This window comes from Polypterus senegalus, chromosome 16 (assembly GCF_016835505.1).
Source record: "Polypterus senegalus isolate Bchr_013 chromosome 16, ASM1683550v1, whole genome shotgun sequence".
Lineage (NCBI taxonomy): Eukaryota > Metazoa > Chordata > Cladistia > Polypteriformes > Polypteridae > Polypterus > Polypterus senegalus.
The window spans coordinates 4394993-4421199 of record NC_053169.1 but is presented as its reverse complement, the minus strand read 5'-3'; the positions used below and the strand labels follow the sequence as shown (position 1 = coordinate 4421199).

The 26207-nt window shown below is 45.0% G+C and overlaps 1 protein-coding gene across 3 annotated transcripts in view; it reads right to left on the bottom strand.

Moving 5' to 3' along the window:
- rps6ka2 (ribosomal protein S6 kinase, polypeptide 2) overlaps positions 1-25221 on the bottom strand; it is a 122681-nt gene extending 97460 nt beyond the window's left edge. For 2 of the 3 annotated variants that reach the window (XM_039738289.1, XM_039738290.1), the window contains exon 1: positions 24519-25220. In XM_039738289.1, the coding sequence (XP_039594223.1) occupies positions 24519-24689 (171 nt within the window). In that variant the 5' untranslated portion in view covers positions 24690-25220. Of the gene's footprint in view, positions 1-24518 lie in introns of all 3 variants that reach the window. The other variant, XM_039738291.1, reaches the window with a different exon arrangement.
- Positions 25222-26207: the final 986 nt, after the last annotated feature.

Sequence of the window (26207 nt, the reverse complement as noted above, 5' to 3'; positions counted from 1 at the left end):
TAGAGGGGACAATCGAGTGTCACCTGGGATTGACTGTGACTTCTCTGAAGTAGCGTATAAATCCAAGTGAAGTACGGGAAGGGTGGACTTTCATGGTGTTCTTGGTCCCTGCAGATCGTGGCTGAGCGTACTGAAGAGACAGCAGTGAAGATAAGGTGTGCAGCAGAGCGACTTCTGATTCACGACACAAAGTGGAGCGGCCGTCGGTGTTTGATCTGCGGATTGGTGGCACGCAGCAGAGGGTTTGGAATCACAGAAGAGATCCGAAGTGCTTTGTGGTTAGGACAGTGGAGGTGTGGAGCTAACGAGGGCGAAGCGCTCTAACGTCAGACCTCTGAAGTCTCCGTGTAAGTGGAGGAGGTGAGCTGATCGTTTTCATTGCGTCTTTTCATTTGTCGAAGAAGAGTCTGAGTGGCCTGGTGGTCTGGTGGTCTGCGAGTGTGGAGAAGAGCAAACTGCCACTTGCAGTGAAAGGCAGCGCCTGCTTTCAGCGAGAGCACATGAAAAGTTCAGCTCTGTGTGTGCCTCTCATTTTCTCACTGGGGATTAGAAATCAACTACAAGATGCTTGGGTTTAATACGCGTCGGGGGTCCCAGGACACGGGGCACTGCATGTTGATGTGGCACTTGGGTATCAGAAGCTGATAGTTCACCAGGTATGAGGGCTCAGATTAGACTGCGGTACTAAGGGGGCTGTTCATGCCCACGGCCGGCAGACATTCTGCCCTGAAGTAGTGAGTAGGGTGGCATGTCCTTTTGTGGGGCAGCCACCTGGAAACGCTCGCTGTGGGAAATCTTACCACCCATCCCTCATGGGGGTGACAATATAAATGACTTTTAAGCAGAGGGGCATTTTGGACTTTAAAAACTGAACTCTGCGTCTGCTGGTCATTTAGTACTTGAATAAAAATCACTGGTGTCTTATCCTGTTACGTGCAGACATTTTATTAAGCTAACCAGATGTGTTCTGAGAGTCCGATGCCCACTTTGCCAATTATGATGACAGTCTTGGTGATCTGAGGCCTAGAGATGGACTGGAGACAGAAGTGAAATGATGCCAACCGCCATCTGTGGGAATCAAGAAACGGGAAAGGACGGTTGTCAGGTAATGGAGGCACTGCGGGGACAAATCAGTGTAAAATACGCAACACGTCACATTTCAAAAAGAAAACGCTGGCTGCACCTCCACGATGGTGGGAGTGTGAATGAGGGGCGGAAACAGAAGTGGTTTGTCACCTTTCATGTGCGGACCTGCACCATACTACTCAGTGGGCCTCCATAACCTCACCATACAGCCAGTGTGTGTGTGTCACCCAGTCCATACTGGTCTTCTGCTTATCAATAAACTGGAAACTGCACATATTGGACTGGTTTGAGCGAGTCTGTCATCAGCTGGTGGCCCATCCAGGGTATTTGGTCTAACATCCCATGGGAGAAACCTGCAGGTCTTCAGAGATGCTGAAACAGAACAGGAGGGTTTGTGGGATTGTGAAACATATAAAGAAATCAATAAAGAAAATGAGCTCACATGAGAGATGGTGACTAAGAAATGAATTAACGGCCCTGGTTTTTGTATCCCTTTCTTTGTGAAAGAAAAACATGCAGCAGTGCTGAAGAAAGTTCAGAGAAAAGCAACAAGCTGATGGAGGACCACGGAGAGCGACGGAGAGCAACTGAGGCGGACTGGCAGAAGGACCTGAATGAACCTTCAGAGTTTAAGCAGACATTAAGAGGAGACGTGATGTTTAAAGGCAGGAAGGCAATGAGTACTGAGGATCCCAGATATTCCTTTAAAATAAATTCTTCAATAAGAACACAAGGACACAGAAGATGACTTGTTAAGGACAGAAACTGCAAACATGTTAGAATTAGAATACATGAAATGAATGAATAAATGAGGGCATGTGGAGGAGAGGAGGACTGTAAGGACCTTCAGGGCTTGGCTTGATGTTATGCTGGACAGTCAACGTGAACAGGACAGCTGAGCTGTTGGGCTCAATGGCCTGTTCTTGAAACAATTGTGCCCTTTGCAACTGTAACTCCCAGCATGCCCTGCAGACCCAGGAATGCCACCACCCAGCATGTTAGGGCAAAGTGCAATCTTGAGAGGTGGTCTCCCTCTGTCCATCCGCTATCCTGGCATCCCTACCTGGAAAGGACTCCAGTGTGTCCCCACCATCACGTCAGGCTGGGGAGCCTGCACTGGTACAGCACGTCACCACACCCACCACACGACAAAACAGCTCAGGATCGCGGCTGGCAACTCCCCAGGCAGACACGTGGTCCAGTCCCACCTTCCAGGAATGACCCTCTATCTGCCGCAGACGTTCCCTTGGCCTGCTCCAGCCACTCGGGTCCTCAACAATGAGGGTCCTCTGAGCCGGTAATGGTGCCACATGGCCTTAGTGCCGTAACTGACGCTCCCTCACAATGCAGATCATGTGCCTCATTCAGGACTCTGTGAACAACACAAAGTCAAACCAGTGGGACCCAAGGACCCTCTGAAGGGACACACATGAAGGAGTCCAGTCTTCGTCTCAGGTTTACTGGAGAGCAGGGAGCTCCAGCACTCTAAAGACTTGGACCTTCGTCCTGTTGCAGAGATAACGGGAGCACCACACACCCCTTTAAAGTGACCTCGTGACCCCCTCATGCTCTCCCAGTCCATCTACTGACTTCGTAGGAAGAGTCACCAGAGTCACATGAATGTCACTGCCGAGGTAAGGCCGACACTCTCTCTGCTGATGGCCGTGCCCGAGTGGCCATTAAAGGCCTGTTTGTTGGTTTTTATCAGGACACTCACAAGCCCAGACACTCAGACTCCTCACTCATTCTCTCGAGACCCCCGATCAGAGCCTCCATTGACTCACAGCATCATCAGTAAAGTCAAGATCCGTGAATCTCTCTACACCAACATATGCCCCCCAGCCGCTGGACCCCACAACCTTACACAACACCCAGTCCATGCAAGCACTGAAGAGAGCAGGAGCCGAACACACCGCTGACGGACCCCAAGAATCAACTGGGAAAAACACAGGGGGTCTGCCTCCTCCACTCTACACCACAGTCTCAGTACCAGTGGACAGGCCGGCCAGCAACCTTGAGGAGACCCCTTTCTTGTATACTCGGTTATGGGGATGGATATTTGAGGAGCAAACCGCAAGACATATATTTTTATATCATGTACATTAAAGAACCTTTAACTACAAATCAAATTAATGATATATTGAAATAAAATATTATACAATATTATTATAAAATATTATACAAGTAAAGTTGAAGAAATCAAAACTCAGCAGCTGCATGAATAAAAGGTAAAGCACCACTTCCGGTTAGCGGAAAACGCTCAAAAGTTGATAGAAATCTGAATTGTGTACCAAATACTTGTGTGCAAAACTTGGTTGACCTGAGAGAATGTGAACTCAAGTCATCGTGTTTACACACAGACAGACAGACCGACTGACAGACAGACAGACACACAGACCGACAGACAGACACACAAACTGACAGACAGACACACACACAGACCGACAGACACACAGACCGACTGACAGACAGACAGACCGACTGACAGACAGACAGACACACACACACAGACAGACAGACAGACAGACAGACACACACACACACAGACCAACTGACAGACAGACCGACTGACAGACAGACAGACACACACACACAGACAGACAGACACACAGACCGACAGACAGACACACAAACTGACAGACAGACACACACACAGACACACAGACAGACACACACACACACAGACTGACAGACACACACACACAGACAGACAGACACACAGACCGACTGACAGACAGACAGACAGACACACACACACGGACAGAATTTCAAAAATGGTGTTTTCTGACCCAGGGAGCTCATAAAAATCTCGACATTGAATCTTTGGATGATTACAATACTTTTGCTATGCTTTGTATATGAGAACGTAATAAAAAAGGCAATCAAGATTAAAAACAGACAGAAGTCTTCAGTTTGGCACACCCTGACTAGAGCTGCTGATTAACTGTGCAGACTGTCATTAGCACTAAAACAGAAGTAACGTGATAGTTTGTATTGTTAATAACCCTCAGCTATTCTGTTTCTCTCCTCGGTACTCAAATGTGGCACGCGGTGGCACTGCCCACCTGCCAAGTTGTTCTGCCTGCCTAAGGTAAAGTCATCCCTGATGGAGGATCGCAGGAATCGTCGGGTAGAGGGGTCCTTTCATCGGATTGGCTGGCCCAGCTGTGCAATGGCCAATTGGGGGAGGCAGCTTGATGGCCGAGGTATCCAGGACTCTAAACAAACCCGAGTCCTATTATGGGATGTCATCTACTGTTAAATTCTGCTCCATACTTGTAATATTTCTATTTTTATATTGTATTGAGGTTTACTTTTGTTCTGGGTATTGTATTTTATTGTATTGACCGGCCCTCTCTTTGAACTGCCTTTTCTGAGGGTCTTCTTGTCTTCTTAGAGAGTCGAGGCTGGGGGGCTGTCAAGAGGGAGGGCCTGTTAAAGCCCATTAGGGCACTTCTTGGGTGATTTTGGGTACACACAAAGAAATTGTATTGCATTGTATTGTACAGTAAAAGTTCAAACAGCACTGTAAGTGAGGACGCCTGTTTTAGATACAAAGGCAGGCAGTTCCATAATCAGGGCGCTGAAGACCTAACAGCTCGATCTCCCTTTACATTTACTTGCCTTTACATTTAACATCAGAAGACCTGAACCTGTTTTAAAATACACCAATCGGCCACTGCCAGGTAAAGTGAACTCCATTGATGAACTCGTCACGATGGCACCTGTCAAGGGCTGGCATATATTAAGCAGCGAGAGGACCCTCTGTTCTTGAAGGTGATGTGTGCACCAAGCACAAGGGTCTGAGCGGCTTTGACGAGGACCACCGTGTGACGGGTCAGAGCATCTCCAGGATGGTAGGTACCTACCAAAACTGTCCACAGAAGGACAACCAGTGACCCTGCTGCAGGGCTGTGGGCGCCCAAGGCTCATTGTTGCTCATCTGGTCCAAAACCACAGATGAGCTTCTGGAGCGCAAACTGCTGAAAAACGTCAGGCTGACCCCAAGAGAAAAGAGTCAGAAGACGCAGTGCTGTGGACTTGCTGCGTAGCTGCAGAGCAGTCGGAGTGCCCATGCAGACCCCTGCCCACCTCTGAAAACACCTACAATGGGCGAGTGAGTGTTGGCACTGGACAATGGAGCAATGGAAGAAGGTTGCCTGGTCTTTAAGATCAAGTGGATGGCTTTGTGTGTGTGTGTGTCATTTACCTGGGGAAGAGATGGCAGTCGGAGGCATTGTAGGAAGAAGGCAAGCTGGTGGACACAGTGGGATGCTCTGGGAAATGCTTTGCTGGACACCCTTTGATCCTGACATTGATGTCTGTGTTACTTTGATGCGTACCATCGACCTAAAAGACCACATAGACCCCTTCATGGCAATGATACATCCTGATGGCAGGGGCATCGATCAACAGGATACTGCAAGTCGCCACATAGTTTGAGGAACAAGACAAAGAGTTCAGAGGGTTAACTCGGCCTCCAAATTCCCCAGATCTCAATCTGATCGAGCATCTGCTGGAAAAACAAGTCTGATCCACGGAGACCCCACCTCGCAACTTGCAGGTCTTAAAGGATCAGCTGCTGACATCTTGGTGCCAGCGAGCACAGGACCCCTTCAGAGGTCTTGGGGAGTCCATGAGCTGTTTTGGTGACACAAGGGAGTCTCACGCAGTATTAGGCAGGTGCTTTTATTGTTGTGCCTGACTGGTGACAGGGCCACCGTGATGAAGAGCCTTAGATGTTAACAGGAGACTCTTGTAAAGGTTCTGATCTTTAACAGGCAGCCAGTGCAAGGAAATCAGTGAAGCGATTCAATGTTCCCAAAATCATGTGTGCGTTCAAATTCTGGCTGCAGAATTCTCAACAACTTGTCATCTGTTCAGTAAGGTGCCAGACACACCAAAGAGAAACCAAGAGGTGACAAAAACATGAATACGGACTTGAGCGGCATGATCAGTGAGAGAAGACCTGCTTTGTGAAATGTTCTTCAGCTGAAAGAAAGCCTTCCGAGGACCCTCAGAGGTTTTTATTTAGGACACAGGGTGGCTCAGTGGTGCAGCCAATGCCTCACAACAAGCATGAAGTTTGAATGTCCTCCCTGTGTCTCTGTTGGCTTCCTCCCGCAGTCCAAAGACATGCAGGTTAGACAGACTGGCCCCAAAGTGTGTGTCTGAGTGTCTGGACTGGTGCCCTGCCCTGGGTTTGCCCCTGCCTTGCACCCTAGACTTTCTAGGAGAGGCTCCAGCTGCCCCGCGAGTTTGCTCAGGATAAGTGAGATGGGAAGACAGATGGATGGGTCGACATAGGATAGTTTTAAATCCAGCTTCCAGGTGTCCAGATAGATAAGTTATTCTAAAACGGGTCATTCTACAGGTAAACAACAGCAATGCCATTTATGTCAAAGTCAACACATCCACTCCATCCATCCAACCTGCTATATCCTAACTACAGGGAGCCACTCCCAGCCAACACAGGGCGCAAGGCAGGAAAACACCCCGGGCAGGGCAGACACAGTAGGGACAATTTAGCCACAAACGCACATGTAATACGTTCGGCTTGCTCTTGACAGATAACGTGCAAACTCCACCCGGGTCTCCTAACTGCGAGGCAGCAGCGCCACCGCTGCGCCACCGTGCCGCCCGGGAAACAACTCATACGATTCATTTTTAAAATGTAATGAATATTTGGCTCCATCTTCTGGTCATATGGTGTATTACATAGAATGCGCCGCGGTCTTGTCCTCACTTGTCCGTCGCCAGCCAGCAGACCGTAACGACGTCTTCGATTCCTAACGTTAAGGATGACGGGACGCCTAGTTTGTTAGAATTATTTATATTTCTCTCTCTCTCTATATATATATATATATATATATATATTATATATATATAAATGTCTGTTATATAGCGCCTTTCACTCTATCTATCTATCTATCTTCAATGTATCTTCGTCCATTCACACAAATACAATTTCAGTGGAGAACAACGGCATCAAAACTCAGGCACTCATAGTTTCGGGCACACAGAATTGCAAGTCGACCCCCTCAGGTAATCCATCCATCCATTCATCCATCATCCAACCCGCTATATCCTAACTACAGAGTCACGGGCCCCTCAGGTAAGCGAATCATTAATCGGCCATCTTCTAAACCCACTTATTCAGAGCAGGATTGGGTGGCAAGTAAAGGGAGCATGTAAGCTTTTAAAGGACGCTTGTAAAGGCCGCCAGCCTATCGCTGGATTGTTAGAAGAAACTCAAGTGCAGACGGAGAAAGCGTGAACACTCAACTTGACTTGAACCTCCGTCTCGCAGCAGGTTTACCACTGCGCCACCGTGCCGCTCCCAAGTCATTAAGCACAAACTCAAGATCAGACCGCACACCAGCGGTGTAAGTGTAAAAGAGATCCGCAGGTCGTATTTCACAGCTGAAGAGTGGTGGTCTCAGTTTTCCGCTGACCACGTTTTTCTCTCCTTCGCAGGGTGCACAAGCCGCTAAATAAGAAGCTGTTTCGAAAGAGCGCGTTGGTACGAACTTTTCTGGCGACCAACTCTACTCCTCTACTGAACTAAAGCCGTACAGACAACACCACGTAGTTTAGTTACAAAAGACATTGACGGTGTGTATTTGAGTTGCAAAAATTAAAAATGATATAACGTACAACATAACGTAACGTACAACTTGGGTAAAACATACCCATCAGTCGACGACCTCTCCCAAGACTTAACACATACCACGAAAAGACCCCACTCTATACAGTACACCGTCAAAGTCCGGTATGTCCACAGATAAGCAAAACTATTGGAAAAGCTTTTAACGGGAATAACGGAGAGATCTGGGCAGTGTGATGCATAAATGTAGATAGTGAAGAATTTAAACGAATTCTCCTTACCGATAGAAATTGCGCAGACGATCTTACCGAGATATGAAGACTCACAGCCCGAATGTCAAACGTCTAGCTAACTTTATCTGGGTGGCGAAGAGATCCCCAAATCTTGAAAGACTGCACTTTAGCCGCCTTAGTTTGTTGTCGTCTTTTTGTTCTTCTTCTTCATTATCCATCCTGCTGTGTCTCCTTTTCGAAAAACTGTTTTTCTTTTCTTTTCCTGCCATCACTGGATTTATCACTCCCGTTTGAGGGTATAGACTCCTCCCCTTACTGGTAACGCGTATTCCAATTGGTCCCTTTCCCAACCATAAATTCCGCCACCGCCGCCGACATCTTAAGACTCGATCCTCCTCTGAGATTCAGTCAGACGATCAGACGACAAAAGAAAACAACGGCGCAGAAAAACAAGGGAAACAATCCTCCTCATGACCATTGCTACAGATTTATTGGCTCAGGAAAATACAGAACAGATTTAACAACTAATTGTGTCGAGACCGGCATTTCGACAGGGGTCTGGATTTGCAGGCTCATCTTTAACACTCGGATCACTAATAATGGATTATAACCCCGCTGTAGGATAACAATTCTGTAGATAACGGGGTGAGCTCGCTAGGAATTAAGACATCAGTGGATCAATGGACTCACTTTCGATGACAGGCCTTAAAAAGGCGGGCTTCCAGCTTCATCAAAAAAAGGCGCGCAGCCTCACTCTGCCTCTCCCGGAAGTCGCGGCCCCCTGACTGCCCCGCCCACCAGACGATGAGGACGCCCCTCACAATTCAGAGAGCAGCAAACTCCGCACTTGAGATTTTGTTTCTTGTGAAGTGAGCGTAAATGTAAAGAAACTGATTTCACTTCAGGTTATTGGGGGATTCCATGTTCTGAGGTGGCACTCGTGCCGCGATGTATGTTTAAGGTTAATGTTATTATACTGAAGACCCGTTGTGTCTGTTGATGCTAGACAGGATGGCTACTGTTTAGGAGCAACGAGTGAATGTTTTGTATGTGTGTAATATGTGACTTCATGTTATTATTATTATTATTAATAATATCTCATTAGAGCCTAAATTGTGTTATTTTCATCTATTTTAATGTGGAAAGTCAACTAAGTTCCAGCTGCCAGTGTCAATATTCTAAATATACAAATTGCCATTTCTTCCAGGCAGCTTCATACATTAGCGATCTATTGCTGCCATCTACTGTTTATGTGATGCTATTAATTTAGCATAATTTCATTGATATGATTAATTTATGAAAGTTTTTTTCCCTGTCTTAAAAAAAAAAAAGCCACAGAGACTCATTGTACCTGGGTGGCTCTATGCCTGGCTGGTTGCTATGCCATTTGGTATGGGATTCATAAAAGCAGTGATGTGCCATCGGTTGGAATGAACAATGCAGTGAATCATATACTGCATACAGCACTGAATACATTTCAATAAATGGTGCACTGCACACGTCAATGCTGAATACGCTGATGTCTACGCTGATGACTTAGTTTTTAAATTGTTAAATAGCTACTAAGTATATAAATTCTCAAATAAAGAAAAGTACTGTTTAATGAAATATGACAACCAATAAATAATAACAACAACATGAAATATGAGTTTGAATAATTTGTGTCACAAAATATAACATATATATACACACAAGGGTGAGCAAAAGGAGGTTTACAGTTGATGATATGGAAAAAGACTTTCAGGTTACGATTATTACAATAGCTTAATTAACTCAATAGCTTTAAGAAGAAGAACACATATAAGACAACTAATACAAATAAATAAATAATAATACAAGAATAATCTGTGTTTTGCATATTTACAACTGTAAACTCACTTGTGCCCACCCCTCTATATGTACATGTAGAATTGATGTCTAATTTATGAAGTTACTCCTTTATGTATTTATTTAATTTTTTCATTTACTTTTTTACTAACAAAATAGTCCCTAATATGAAACCTGTCACTTTCACTCATCAGACTTGAACTGTCCCTGCCGGGTGGTCGTATCCTTTGCGCTTTGCCTGACTTGGGAATCCTGAGGCTGAAGTTGTGACTGTGCACATCAGACCCGAGTGCAATCAAAAGTGGCCTAGGATGACCGCATGAAGGGGCAACTTTAATTCAAGAAACTCCAAATTCATCATCAGGAGTCTGCGTCCAAAGCGCCTGCTGAAGGTTTATGTCTACTATGCCGATGATTCACCAATCAGAACACAGGACTCGCTAGAGCCCGCCCTCTCAACTTTGATATGGGAAAATTGTCATTTGTGCGACCTAAATAAATAAATAAATAAATAAATATGTATGTATGTATGTATGTATGTATATGTGTGTGTGTGTGTCAGCTCGGGTCATTACACCATCGCCCCAGTCTGAGGTTGCAGGTTTTCTTCGAGGACCTCTCTGCGTTTCTCCTTCCTCCACTTCTAGCCAGTCTCCCTGTGCACACAGCAGGCTTCGCCATAAGGAGGGTATTAGGCAGGTGGTGAGCAGTGCCCAGACTTTACCAGGCCTAGTGCTTGGAGTTCTGACTAAAAAGTTCATGTTTGTCCAGAGATTATTTTCGTCCTCAGGCTCTCCAAAGTATTTTCAATGGCGTCATATTTCTTTTACTGACAAGTGGCGTGATTGGTGCAGTGCTGCTGGGATATCCGACAGGTTCAGTCATTCCTGCGAAGGATTTCAGGAGCCTTGTTAGGTCTTAGTGTGTTTATTGGGTTCTTAGGTTCTCAAGTTTCCGTGTCGTTTTCTCTTTGGAGCTGCACAATGGGAATTAATTAAGCTCACTAGGGGATCATGTCCAATGTATCTTTATATAGCGCCCTTCACTGGTTCCCGCAGTCGATTTCGCGCATGCAAGGCGAATGCACTTTTAAGAAATCTTTGTCAACTTTTGCTTCTCAATAAGTAAGAACTGTGACCGCCAAGTGGCTAAGAAGCTGAACTGTAAAGCAGGACTCCGGATTTCCTCTCGCAGCCTTTCTAGCAACGAAAAATTCAGGGAGTCAACTGACGTATCTAGACGGACACCCAGTTTCACGTGAGGTTTACTGCGAAAGGCACGACATGTAGTGAAACGTGATTGAATTGAACGGCAGTGGAATAAATCACGGGGTGGATTGAGCCGCGCCTGCTGACTTTGACTCTTCAGCTCCCAGCCCTCGGGGTCCTCCACCCGGTGTCTCGCTTCACTGCTGAACCAGGCAAGTGAATGTCAATAACATTAAAATGCTGCGCGGCTCTAAAAGTCTTTATTATTAACAGAAGCTCAAATCCTGTGAGCCACGGCAGACACAACGTTAGCGCTGCGGAGCAATCAAAGAGACGGGAAGACAAAGCGCAGGACTGCGACGGCGATGGCGGCACCGTGACCTCGTAGGCAGGAACGCAACTGCAAACCTTTTAGGTGGATGGCATCTGTCAGACTGAATCATCGCTCGAGTAACCTGATCGAAAAAGACAAAGAAAAGAAATGAAAAGAGCTGCACTTGTGTTCCCGTTTCTGGGACTGATGCCATCCTGAAAAAGTCGCCAGCATTATGAGCCACCGCAAGTGCAACCATCGCAATGAGACCGCGTTACGTAACGGCGAGGAACGGGGAGAGCGGAATGGAAAAGGGGGCGGGCGATTTGGGGGGGCTCCTCATAAACTGTAGAAGGGTCTGCCGTCGGATTCCAAAAGACAGACATATAACAGATAGATAGATAGAGTGAAAGGCGCTATATAATAGATAGATTGATAAATAGAGTGAAAGGCGCTATCTAATACATAGATAGATAGATAGATAGATAGATAGATGTGAAAGGCACTATCTAATACATAGATAGATAGATGAGTGAAATGCGCTATATAATAGATAGATAGATAAATAAAGTGAAAGGCGCTATATAATAGATAGATAGATAGATAGATAGATAGATAGATAGTTAAGTGAAATGTGCTATATAATAGATAGATAGTTAAGTGAAAGGCACTATATAATTGATAGATAGATAGATAGAAATGAAAGGCAGTATATAATACATACTCAGCACCGTCAAACCCAGATGTTCCCAGTTTTGTTCTGACACACTTTCTCACATAACACAGAAGTTCCTGATATCTCCTAATTGATAGATCGGTGTTTATTTTTCATTTTCACATTTGTATTTTCCAGACTGTCACTGGCATATTTTAATTCACAGTCTCATTATTCTCATGTTATATTTCTATGATGTATATGTATTCCTCTATACAGTATACACTGTATATGTATGTAGTGCACATATTTTTTGTAATTTTGCTTGACAAAGGAGGCTCAGCTCCGTATCTCAAAGGCTCTTTCATTTCTCTCGTTGGCCCTCATGGCTGACATTCCAGTCTTCTGCTCCTCTGGCCATTTGCGCCTCATCTTGAAAGTGCCACATGATCACCGGCAGCATTTTTACACCCAAATGGTTGAATATAAAAGGCTTAGAAATAGGAGAGAGGCCACAAAGTATTGAAAAGAGAAAATCTCGCCCGCTGCCACCGCCTGGCAGCAGTTTTTTTCACGTTGGCCTTCATGAATTCAGTTTAACTCTTCAGATGCCACGCTTTGCTGAGGCGGCTCAGAGTTCATCACTCCTGATTTTGAACCATCAGTTCTGAAGACGTGTGCTCAGCTCTGGTCTCGTCTGCAGTTTATTTCAGCGATATCCAGGTGCCCACCGAGGTGGACGTCATGCCCTCATACAGCAGGTGTTTCTAATAATCCGCCTGTCCTCAAGTTTGTCCACTCAGCCTCCTCCCAGGTTGTCACAGGCCACTGTGTCCTGCTGGGTTACTCAATGGCATTAGTGACGTCTCATCATTATCATTAAGTGAAAACTGAATGCCTAAACGTATAAAGGCAGTGCAGTGGCTCTGTGTTTTGGATGATCAAATTCTAGCACATTATTTTCCATTTTAAGCAAACCGTTCATTTTTCAATGTGCACCCTTTCATTGGTGGTCTGTTGTTGTAGGAATGGCGCCCGTTGCCAGTCACATGACTGACCCTCCTTTCAGTCCAAATGCCACTCCTTGTATGGAGTCCTTCATGAATTGTGTCACCAGATGAGTGAGGGTCACCTGATTTTGAATGGGTTAAATAAGGGAGATGTAAATCAGGGCGCTGTGTACCCCGAAGGTCTCCGAGCAGACACTTCCAGCACCTTCTAGACGGAGTGTATTGCCGAGTGAGGCAGTGAGAGGTCCTCCTTTGCTCAAAGCTTTAAGGAGCCGCGTCTGAGCCCATCTGTGTCCTGGTGGTTGGCCACCGGCAGTTACCACAGTACAGATGTCAGGACCTGAATGTATTGTGGTGCGTCCCACCTACTGGATGATAAAACATCGCTAAACGGTCAAATCCTTATATTTTTTTTGCCAATCTGCGAGAATCTGTGAATTTCCGGGTTATGTTTTTTGTCTTGACGCTCAAATGCGCCGCTCTCTCTGACATCAGTATTCGTAAATCTGGACATTCGAGACACAAAGGAGGGCCCACGTCTCCTCTGTAATGCCAGTAAATCTTGGCACTTGAAACTGCAACAGAGACCCCCCTGCTCTTCAATAGTAAACGTGGACATTCGAATGAAACTCCTCAGTCCATGAAGATTTTCTCAGTCTTCTGCCCATCCACAACCCAAACAGGTTAGAAACTGCTCTTCTACATCACACGATGCTTACAGCGCTTTTATCTGATTGGATATCGAAGGCTTACTCGCCTCAGTTGATCAAATTCCTCACCAGCTGCATATAATCACTAAAACACTAACAAGGACATTGTGCATTTAGTTGTTGAACTTCTCAGACACACTAGCTAGCCGTGGTTCACTACGCTCCATCTTTCCATCAAATTCTCCAACCCCAACCTTTCATCTGTCCTCATCTCATCTTTTACACGTGCTCTTCACTGAATGGAGGTGACAGCAGCAGAACAAAGAGGTGACGAAGGTGAAAGGCCTGCAAAAAGAGCCGCAAACCAGGCCCTGTCTAGAGGTAGGCCTCACTCCAGGCAACCTGACCCCTAAACCCAACAGGCAGGCCTCAGCCTGTGTAGGCCCAATATTGGGCTTCATTTTTTAAAGTTCAAAAATATATTTAAAAACGTTTCAGAAACACAAAACTGCCCTGCGGTGGAGACTACACTGTCAAACCTCTCACATGGAAGGACAAAGCCATTGCAGAATCTTTAAAAATGAAGAAACGAAAAGCCTACAAAAAGAGCTAAAAACTGAAAAAAAACTTTTCAAAAGTCGAAAAACGAAACGAGAATCCGCAACAAACCAGAAAATGTCAGCACGAGACTTAGAGAGCACTTGTGAGGAGCTCACTCTCTCTCTCCGGCCTCGAACCTGGGGGCACAGGGCCGTCCTTCAGCAATGATGTCATGCAGGCTCCACCTCTTTGGGCGGAATGTATTCAAACTTAAATAAAACATACAGTAAGAATTACATGAAAAAGAAAAATAACACAAACCAGGGAGCAAAGCTGGGCGGCAACATAAGAGAAGCAGAATCACCAGACTGCTGGTGAAGTGGAGAAGCACACAAAGGCTGCCTTCATCCAATTTAGGACGGTCCTTCTCAGCGGTGGGTGGGTGGGTGACAATTGAGGTGCAGCATAATGTCTTGTGAGTGATGCGCTCCTCGTGTTCATCACCTTCCTTTTTCTCTTCTTTTTTCCCCCAATTACTGTGGCCACCTTTATGGAAGCAATCATCCAGGACTTCTTGTACCTCTTCACTGGTGTGTGCTGCATGTCTGCGACTGGGAAAAGCTTAACCCAGAAGTGCAAACATACAATTAATAATAAAAAATAATGGTGTTACACCTTCAAGTTGTTATGATTCACGCACACAAGATTTGCAAAAAAAAAAGACGTGAGGCTTGCAAACCAACGTGCCCAGATAAGGCTCACCCCAGGCAGCCTGACCACACAGTTTGATGGCAGGCTTCAGCCTACAATGAGCCATAAGGGCTTTGGCTTCAAAACCTCAAACATACATATATACTGTATATCCCAAAAGTCCCAAAATATAATCTAAATCACCTCAGAAGAGAGACGATTACCATAAACCCCTGGCAGGTATAGAGATGGGCCACATCTCTATAAAAGGAGATTTCTTAAGAAAAATAAGAAAATAAAAAGAGCAAAACAAGAGGCAAAAAGAGTCACCAGCAAGGCAGTCCAAAAGCAAACAAGTCTCAAGATAAAATCATAAAGTGAAATCCAAAAGTAGAGGCTAAAGGAGTCGATAAAACCGGTAAATCCAAAGTAGCAAAGCAATACTCAAGAGAAGACCCAACGCTCCACCAACGTGCATTCAGTGAACTGCCAGGGACTTCACTTTCCAGCCTTCCTTTTATGGCCTGGGGGCGGTCCTTAGCTGAAATGCAAGAGTTGGCCCCGCCTTTCAGGGGTTACGTCCCAAATTACAAGGAACAGAAAGGCAGTTAAAGATACATAACTATTCTTAAACGTAACAAGAACACAGCGAGTAAATGAGAAAGGAACAAAACAGTAATAGAAGTAATGTCTCTCTCTCTGTCTCTCTCTCTCTATATATATATATATACTGTATACTAATAAAAGGCAAAGCCCTCACTCACTCACTGACTGACTGACTGACTCGTCACTAATTCTCCAACTTCCCGTGTAGGTAGAAGGCTGAAATTTGGCAGCTCATTCCTTACAGCTTACTTACAAAAGTTGGGCAGGTTTCATTTCGAAATTCTACGCCTAATGGTCATAACTGGAAGGTATTTTTCTCCATTTACTGTAATGCAGTTGAGCTGGATGGCTGTGGGGGGGCGGAGTTTCGTGTGACATCATCACGTCTCTCACGTAATCACGTGAACTGACTGTCAACGCAGTACGTAGAAAACCAGGAAGACCTCCAAAAAGTGCTGAAGAAAACATGCATTATATAATTGAGAAGGCAGCGAAACAATAAGAAGCGAGCGAGTGACATATACAACCATATTCATAAGTGCTGCTACTGAAACAAAGCACGGTGTAAACCTAAAGTTTAAATTAACTTCATAGACAGGCTACCGTTGGCGTTTCACATGCCCACGGTAATGCGGGATACAAGTTTAATGAGAGGACGAGGATATAAACGAGTTTTGATCACTTTGTAACTAAGTTAAAATTGTAGGTGAAGGGCTGTGCTTATGCAAATTCCGAGAGACTGTGTTTGTGGGGGATTGACAGTTAAGGCGGGTGGGGAGTCACGTCATCATCTCCCCTCCCATTCACCTCATTTCACTCCGCAGCTAACGCAGACTTACAGAAGTGACTTTGTGACGCTGCTACCAAATACTCACAGAAAAATCCACAAGTTAATCCACACGCTGTCTCTGGAGTTTCTCCACACTGAATCCTCCAGGCACTACTTACAAAAGGTCACATTGACAATCGTGTTACGTTATTTTTAAAATCTTTCCTTTTCTTTTTCATTATTTCTTTAACACACTACTTCTCCGCTGCGAGGCGCGGGTATTTTGCTATATATATAATATATGAATGACCTCCAAAGATCGCTGAGACTTTTGATATCATGAACGTGTCTGCAAAAACTGGGGTCTCCTGCCCAGCAAAAGTCGAGCAGCCAGCGCGCGCACACATAGCTGTGCTGGCCTTTGTTAAGTCAAAGTGAGCACTTTTCATTTTTTTCATCCTCCCCCTGCGCTATAGCCCAGACAAGTGCAAACACGGGACCCCTTTTCTACACCACAGCAAAATAATATTAAGGCGATTCGCACTTTCTTTTGCACGTATACGATTATGAGGTCCTCACCTCGGATTTTGAAGACACGCACACGAGTGGAGGACTCACAGTGCCATCACAGCCGATTAATGGCGAGGACGTCTCACCACTCTACACAAGACCCACCGCGAATGTCCCTAAAAGGCGATCATAACGTCAGCGAACACATCTCTCTATACTATATAAAAGAAAAAGGCAACTTTCCTTTCTTTACACCTTTTTTCTTTTATCCCAAACCAAAGCCTTTCTCTTAACACTGCAGAGGACACAAAACTAATTTTCTTTAAATGCCGGTAAGGCACATTACCAGAGGCAGAAATTTGAACGTTCACATAGAAAATGTAATTTCTATACCACAGCCGTCGTGTAGCGCCTTTCAAAAGGGATCAACTACGAGAGATGATCCATATACATTTTAGCTGCTGTTAGTTACTTACCTGTTGTGTTTCTCCGTCTTTAAAATGTAGTTTACCCGAAAACACTCGAGTAGTGCTCAATGTACCTGTACTTCTTAAAACGTTAATGTTTTACTGTTTAATAACTTATAGACTATATTTTATTATTTTTCCCTTGCACTCAGTGACCAAAGCTATACACACACATACAGTACATATATTTACACAAATATATACCTGTGTGCGTGTTTGTATGTATGTGTATGTATCTATAATGTAGATAGGTATGTATATATATATATATATATATATATATATATATATATATATATATATATGTGTGTATATGTAGATATGTATATAGATATGAAGATATGTATGTGTATATATACGTTATTTTCAAAATGTTTCCTTTTCTTTTTCATACCTTCTTTAACACACTACTTCTCCGGTGCCAAGCGCGGGTATTCTGCTAGTATATACTATATATATATATACAGTGGTGTGAAAAACTATTTGCCCCCTTCCTGATTTCTCATTGTTTTGCATGTTTGTCACACAAAATGTTTCTGATCATCAAACACATTTAACCATTAGTCAAATATAACACAAGTAAACACAAAATGCAGTTTTAAATGATGGTTTTATTATTTAGGGGAAAAAATCCAAACCTACATGGCCCTGTGTGAAAAAGTAATTGCCCCTGAACCTAATAACTGGTTTGGCCACCCTTAGCAGCAATAACTGCAATCAAGCGCATGATAACTTGCAATGAGTCTTTACAGCGCTCTGGAGGAATTTTGGCCCACTCATCTTTGCAGAATTGTTGTAATTCAGCTTTATTTGAGGGTTTTCTAGCATGAACCGCCTTTTTAAGGTCATGCCATAGCATCTCAATTGGATTCAGGTCAGGACTTTGACTAGGCCACTCCAAAGTCTTCATTTTGTTTTTCTTCAGCCATTCAGAGGTGGATTTGCTGGTGTGTTTTGGGTCATTGTCCTGTTGCAGCACCCAAGATCGCTTCAGCTTGAGTTGACGAACAGATGGCCGGACATTCTCCTTCAGGATTTTTTGGTAGACAGTAGAATTCATGGTTCCATCTATCACAGCAAGCCTTCCAGGTCCTGAAGCAGCAAAACAACCCCAGACCATCACACTACCACCACCATATTTTACTGTTGGTATGATGTTCTCTTTCTGAAATGCTGTGTTCCTTTTACGCCAGATGTAACGGACATTTGCCTTCCAAAAGTTCAACTTTGTCTCATCAGTCCACAAGGTATTTTCCCAAAAGTCTTGGCAATCATTGAGATGTTTCTTAGCAAAATTGAGATGAGCCTAATGTTCTTTTTGCTTAACAGTGGTTTGCGTCTTGGAAATCTGCCATGCAGGCCGTTTTTGCCCAGTCTCTTTCTTATGGTGGAGTCGTGAACACTGACCTTAATTGAGGCAAGTGAGGCCTGCAGTTCTTTAGACGTTGTCCTGGGGTCTTTGGTGACCTCTCGGATGAGTCGTCTCTGCGCTCTTGGGGTAATTTTGGTCGGCCGGCCACTCCTGGGAAGGTTCACCACTGTTCCATGTTTTTGCCATTTGTGGATAATGGCTCTCACTGTGGTTCGCTGGAGTCCCAAAGCTTTAGAAATGGCTTTATAACCTTTACCAGACTGATAGATCTCAATACTTCTGTTCTCATTTGTTCCTGAATTTCTTTGGATCTTGGCATGATGTCTAGCTTTTGAGGTGCTTTTGGTCTACTTCTCTGTGTCAGGCAGCTCCTATTTAAGTGATTTCTTGATTGAAACAGGTGTGGCAGTAATCAGGAAATTGAACTCAGGTGTGATACACCACAGTTAGGTTAGTTTTTAACAAGGGGCAATTACTTTTTCACACAGGGCCATGTAGGTTTGGATTTTTTTTCTTCCTAAATAATAAAAACCATCATTTAAAAACTGCATTTTGTGTTTACTTGTGTTATATTTGACTAATGGTTAAATGTGTTTGATGATCAGAAACATTTTGTGTGACAAACATGCAAAAGAATAAGAAATCAGGAAGGGGGCAAATAGTTTTTCACACCACTGTATATACACACACACACACCTATCTACATTATATATATATACACACACACACATACTATGGGGCTCCACCCCCTGCTCACTTCGCTTGCCCACCCCCAGGTTTGGTTAACCGGATGTACAATTTAATGAGATTGTTATTTTCAAAGGTATTTTTACATATGCGTTATTTTCACTTTTACTTTAAAACTTCAGTTAAAACAATATTTGGAATGACCTTTTTATCAATATCGCATTGAATTTTGATTCTGTGTTTGGAATTTCATCGAGACAGCACAACGTATAACTGGCCGTGAGTGAATTTCGTTTCTTTCCCTCTAATAAATTAAACGACTTTCTCGAATGTTTGTCTCTGTGATTTGTTAATTGTCATACCAAAAGCTGTTCTAACAGGAAACTGTAAACGTTTTCATATGAATGGCATATCGAGATGTCCTGTGGTGTCTCATGTTATCCTCTGAAGATGTCCTACATTACCTTTCTTGTCACCTGTTCAGATTTGACGTGTCACAATTGTCAATACAACTAATCTTGTTCCATTTCGTAGTCCATCACTCAGACGTAAATTACGGGATAACATTACGATACGTCCTTCAGTCGGTGTTAACGGTTGTAGATATTCTCTGTGATGTTGTAAGTTGATGTTTTCATCTTCCTCACCATCACCATCGACTGTTTCAGTGCAGTCTGTTGATACGCGTCTAACCAATTGACCGTGTAGCTGATCGACAATTTTCACGTTAATTCGTTTGACTTCATTGTTTCTCGCTGCCATATTTTGATGAATGGGTGATTCTAAACTGGATCTTCGTAAGTGTGTGTGTGTGTTCATCAGTAAGGCCTTTAATGGACTGCTGTCTGTCCAGGTGTCTGTGATCTTGTTTGAAAATGAGTTGTAAGTAGGACGTGACTTGAAAGAATCTCGTATCTCATGAGACTTCCTTCCAAAGAGTCACGTCTCGTCTACAGTGTCAGTGTATACGTGTACAGCACATACAGCACGGGGTCTCGTCACATGATTGTCACATGATTGACAAGCCACTGGGGCTACAAATGTAACTTTTTGGTCTTAATCAAAAACTCATGATGTGACAGAGACTGGAGAAGTGGAGGGGCTTCAGGACAAGTGACGGACCCCTTTAGTGGCCCAAATGTGGAGAGACCTGACCATTTACAGATTTACAGACACATCCCATCCAATCTAATGGAGCTTGGGAGGATCTGCCAGGAAAGAAGGGGACAAACTGCACAAAGGCAGGGGGCAAAGCTTGTGGAGTCTTCACTAGAAGGTAATGGCCGACAGAGGAACTTCTACAAAGTACTGAATTAAGGGTCTCGTTACTTCTATGAAGGAGAGATTTCACTTTTGGATTTTGAATACATTTGCATGTTCTCACTTTGTCATTATGGGATTGTGAGTGTGGATTTTGGGAAAAAACGGGCAACGTATCTCTTAAAATTGAATGTACAACACAATAAAGTGTCCAGAAAGTGAAGGGGGACTGAAGACCCCGGCATGAGCTGCAGTTACACACACCGCCTCTCCGAGTCAGCTGAATATCCAGGGCACTGCATGTGAATGTCACGTCTGGCACTCCTGCTGGAATTCTTTCAAAGTGTCGTGGAGCGTCAGACTCTGAGGGGCCCTCATCCCGGTCAGACTGGCATCACGTCAGCTTGTCCCAAACAGCAGCTCCTGATGTCATTCAAGTCGGTCTACAAAGCCCTCCTTACGTGTTCAGTAGCGCCGAAGACTGCGTCGTGTGGGTGGGCACGTCCATCGAGATGTGAACCACGACGTGTGCCCCACAAGTGATGACAAAGCAAACTGCGAGAGTTGAGCAACAACAGGCTGGCGTCTCCTTCCAATGGACTGGTCACTCTGTGGAGGGGATGGGAGAAGCTTCCAGAAGGACAACCATCACTGCGATACTCCGCCAGTCTGGGCTTTATGGCAGAGTGCCCAGACTGAAGGGGACATTTGCTCCACTAAAATATTCATCAGATGACCTAAGGGGCCGCCGCATTTCCCTTTTTCATTCATAACTGGCCAAGCCAAGAAGAGGATCTTTAAAAGGATGGATGGCTCCACTGAAGGACTGGCACCACCACACCCACTGGGTGAATGAATTGGGGGCTCTGGGCCGGCATGTGATGCTGAGGGAGCACATGGTGCTATGGACAGAGGCTGACCCCGGGGTGAGTCATGGCACTGGTGGGGTCCTGGGGTAAGGAGGGGACCCTGGAGGTCCGGCATGTGGCCAGCAGGACTCCTCAGGGCTGACAGGTGGCATTAAGCACTGGCCAATAGAAGAAAGCGGGGGTCTGAGTGGCTCCCCCTGGCCATTTTGAATTACCAGGCCCAGGTGGCATTGTGCGTATTAAAAATAAAAGAGAGAGCAGAGAGAAGAAAGACGCGGCCACCCAGTCATCAGAACACAAAACAGGCCAAGAAGAGCGGATCCAGGGGGTCTTCAGACCCTTCACTTTCTTCAGAGTTTGTAATGTCATTGAAATTCATTCATTCACACGTCAAAAAAGAATCGATAACCCGGAATGACAAAGTAAGTTTAGGGATATTTGTAAATTAAAAAAGAAAAAGACAGAAAACCCCCACTGACACAGGCGGTCGGACCCCCTGCTGTGACACCTGAAGTTTGACTCGGGTGCAGCTGATTACCGTTGAGATGTTTGGAGCCCACCGGTGGTCAGAGTTCAATTGACTGAAGATGAACCAAGCAAACCCACTCAGAGCAGTCGGACCTCAGACTCGGCCAAAGGGGGTCTCCTTCAAGCAGGACCCCGTAGGGACGACCCTGTGACTGTCCTGGAGTGGCCCAGTCAGAGTCTGGACTTGGGGAGACCTGCAAATCGCTGTTGTCTGATGAGGGATCTGCAGAGATGAACGGCAGGAACTCCCCAAACATGTGAAGCTCGTCGCGTCAGACCCCAGGATGCTGCAATGCCTGCCAAAGGGGCTTCCACAAAGTGCGGCGTGGAGGGTCTGAAGACCTGCGTCACTGGGACCTTTCAGCTTTTTCATTTAGAGACACATACATAGAATGGCAATGTCCACTGCAAACACCAAGGTTCACAATGAAAGTACGAAAGCCAGTGAGAAACTGATAAGAAAAATCCAAAAAACGAGTCTCGATTGGCAAACGTGAGTCCGTCGAAATAGAAGAGCAGACAACTGTTAAAGAGCAGCCCCCCAAACACTCGCCGCTCCTGACGTCATGAATCGCTTCTTAAACTAAACCCAAAACCGCAAGACGTGTGTCGCCGGACTGGTGACATCACATGGTGCCCTTCCGGGAGTCATGTGACAGCACTGTCACCAATCAGGGACAGAGAAAACGACAGGAAGCAAAGGACCAGGAGGTCACAATCAGAAAACAAATCCTGTGGACGACTCGACACCAAAACGCACAAATCACAGCTGAAGCTGAAAGACACGTCATGCTGGTGAGCCATCGCATATATACCCGCTGACAAACTCACACGGGCACAGCTGGCACACGCTAATCAACCTGACCAGCACGTGTTCGCTGTGTGCGGCGCCATCTTCAGGCGCTTGACAAGGCAAAGAGCTGGAAAAACGGACAGAGAGGAGTGAAGTGAAAAGAAAGAGTGAGTGAAGAAGAAAGTGTGAGACCTGCCATGAAGTACAGAGCCGCCATGACGGCCTCTTGTTGGTCTGTGCAGCTGAGGTTGAGAAAAAAAATACAAAATTAAATGTCAGGGGTGGACTAAAGTGAAAGAAAGAAAGAAAGAAAGAAAGAAAGAAAGAAAGAAAGAAAGAAAGAAAGAAAGAAAGAAAGAAAGAAAGAAAGGCGGTATATGCGACAGTGACTAAGTCAATAAATGTGTTAGTCTGTATATTATACAGTGCCATTAACAAAGAAAAAATCAATCAGAAGACGGTGGATGTGTCAGTGTCTAAAAATGAAAACAAATGTATTCATCGACATTTTATATAGATAGATTGTAAGGTGCTATATGATAGATAGATAGATAGATAGATAGATAGATAGATAGATAGATAGATAGATAGATGAAAGGCACTATATGATAGATAGATAGATAGATAGATAGATAGATAGATAGATAGATAGATAGATAGATAGAGTGAAAGGCACTATATGATAGATAGATAGATAGATAGATAGATAGATAGATAGATAGATAGATAGATAGATTGAAGGCACTATATGATAGATAGATAGATAGATAGATAGATAGATAGATAGATAGATAGATAGATAGAGTGAAAGGCACTATATGATAGATAGATAGATAGATAGATAGATAGATAGATAGATAGATAGATAGATAGATAGATAGAGTGAAAGGCACTATATGATAGATAGATAGATAGATAGATAGATAGATAGATAGATAGATAGATAGATAGATAGATAGATAGATAGATAGAGTGAAAGGCACTATATGATAGATAGATAGATAGATAGATAGATACTTTCTTTATTAAACCCAACGGAAATTCACATAGTCCAGCAGCAGTATACTGATACAAAAAACAATATTAAAGAGTAATAAAAATGCATGTAAAAACAGACAATAACTTTGAATAATGTTAACGTTTACTTCCCCGGGTGGAATTGAAGAGTCGCATAGTGTGGGGGAGGAACGATCTACCTATATAGTGCCTTTCACAATAAATGGAACAACAAAATACAAGAAAGAAAACAGAAAGACGGCATCTTCAGCACTAAATCTGATAATATTCAGTATTCAAGTAAAACTCAAACTATAGCAAACTCACGTAATCCAATTCAAGCACATGGAGAACAAAGCAGCGCCTTTAAAAAGTAACAGAGAGTGAATGGTGAAAGCAAATTAAAAAAAAAAAAACTTACTGCATCTTTCACAGTAAATAGAGAAAGAAAGAAAGAAAGAAAGAAAGATGTGGCAGTGACTAAGAAGTTAATACTGTGCTGTAGATGTGTATTAAGATCTGTATTTTATATGCTGCCATTAACAAAAAAAATCAATAAGAAACCTGTGGAGGTGCCAATGTCTGAAAATGAACAATACATTTACTCGTCTACATTTTATAGTGCCTTTCCCAATAAATGGATCAACAATGTAAAAGAGGGCAATCCCACCCCCCTTCTCCGAGACCCCGCGCCATCCTGGAGTCGCACCTCCAAGCCACTTTACGGATTTCCGGAGTAAGCGGTTTAAACTCCAGCCGCGCCCAGACCCCCTCACTTTCACTTTCTTCTGAGCCTCGACCACTCTCTCTCCCCCCCACCCCATATGAAAGGGCGTACTGACCGTGACCGGCGCTCCTTTGGGGGTCTCGTGCGTGGACTCCGAGAGCCGCTCGTCCTCGGCGAGGGAGGCGAAGGCGCTGTCTATCGAGAGCGCCTCCATGTCCAGGCAGAGCGCGTCCCAGCTGCTCGGTCCGTTGGTCCCCGTGCCGGTCAACGAGCGCACTTGACTCATGGCGAACTTGGCTACGACCGAAGCGCTCCGAAGGCAGAAGGAGGCTGCCGGTTTGTGCAGACGTTTGCAGCGGAGGGAAGGCGGCCGAGTCGCTTTCAGCGGTGACCATTCTCTCCAGGACAGGGCGCCATCAGTCCAGGCCGGGCAAGTGTGCAGGAGAAAAGCCGCAAGGGTGCCGTCAAGTCCATCGTCGGGGGGGTCGGTGTGCCTCGTGCTGCCCCCCACCCCGGTTCACCGAGCGTGCCCGAGTGACTGAATGGCAGGCAGATTTCCTCGGGAGCAGATCGGCGCTTCTTCAAGATGAGCTCATAATCGCACACCATCAGGAATCTTCTGCCTCCTGATTAGTCACACAAGCGTAAGGAGCGCGGGCTCTGATCACTTCATGTCCCCCCGATGCGTGGATGAAGCCGTCGGCCCGTCACGCACACACACACACACACACAAATCTTGAACTGTCTCACCACGCAGCAGGAAGAAGGATTACAGAAAAAGCCGATAATCCCCTCCGGCAGCCGCCCACTCCAGTAACGTTACAACGTGTGGGCTGCACGCGAGCGCCCGCCTGCCTGCCCGCCCGGGTCTCATCCACTGATGTGCCAATTAAATCTGCTCGTTTCAATAAAGACTTCGCGAAGAAAGCGGACAGGAGCGAAAAAAAGAAAAGAAAAATCAGTGGTGGTCAGTCGAGCAGGGGGTCTGGAACTCAACTGTCCGCATGTCCATCTTCAGGCAGCCTGTTAGGATTACACTGTGGGGTCCACACCAGGAGTCACTTTAAGTTCCTTTCCTTCTTCTCTAAACTGGACCACAGTGACCCTCAGAAACAGCCAAGCAGGACTTTGTCACACTTTGCTGTGGTGGACTGTAAAGCTGTCACTTCAATGACCCCCACTGTGACCTTTGGGGCCGTCAGTCAGTCAGCTCACCTTCCTCTGATTGTGGTGGACCTCATCGTACTTGACCCTAACACTCCATGACTACTGAAAAGCTCAGAATACTCAGAGATGTTTGTGTTTGATCTGAGAACAATTAGGTGGGCAACCCATAAGCAGTTTATAAAATGGGAAACGTTTTGTGGACCACAGGCGAGTTCACCCCTTGGAGATTTGAGCAGCTCGATTCATTGACAACTGACCCGAGGTCCAAGGTGTGGCGCCCCCCCCCTTAGACGTACATTAAAACATATTTGGGGGGCCGCTTTCTGAGGGAGTCTGAAGAGCAAACTCTGATAAAGACCAGAGAGGGTGGACCTGCGACAACTGCCGATCACTGCAGGACTCAGGCGTGGGCGGGGTCAGATGTGGGTGGGGTCAGTTGGCAAACTCCTCCCTATGATATCCTGTATCCCCCAGCATGATTACACCCTGGGCATCTTGTAGTTCATAGCCAAGCACCAATGAGGGAGGGGGAGGCACGGACCACCACAGTGTAGAGCGAAAGCAGCACTTCAGTGCAAACCGAATGTAAAATCAGTAGTGGAACATTTAAAAAATAAGGAAAGAAATCAAATGAGCA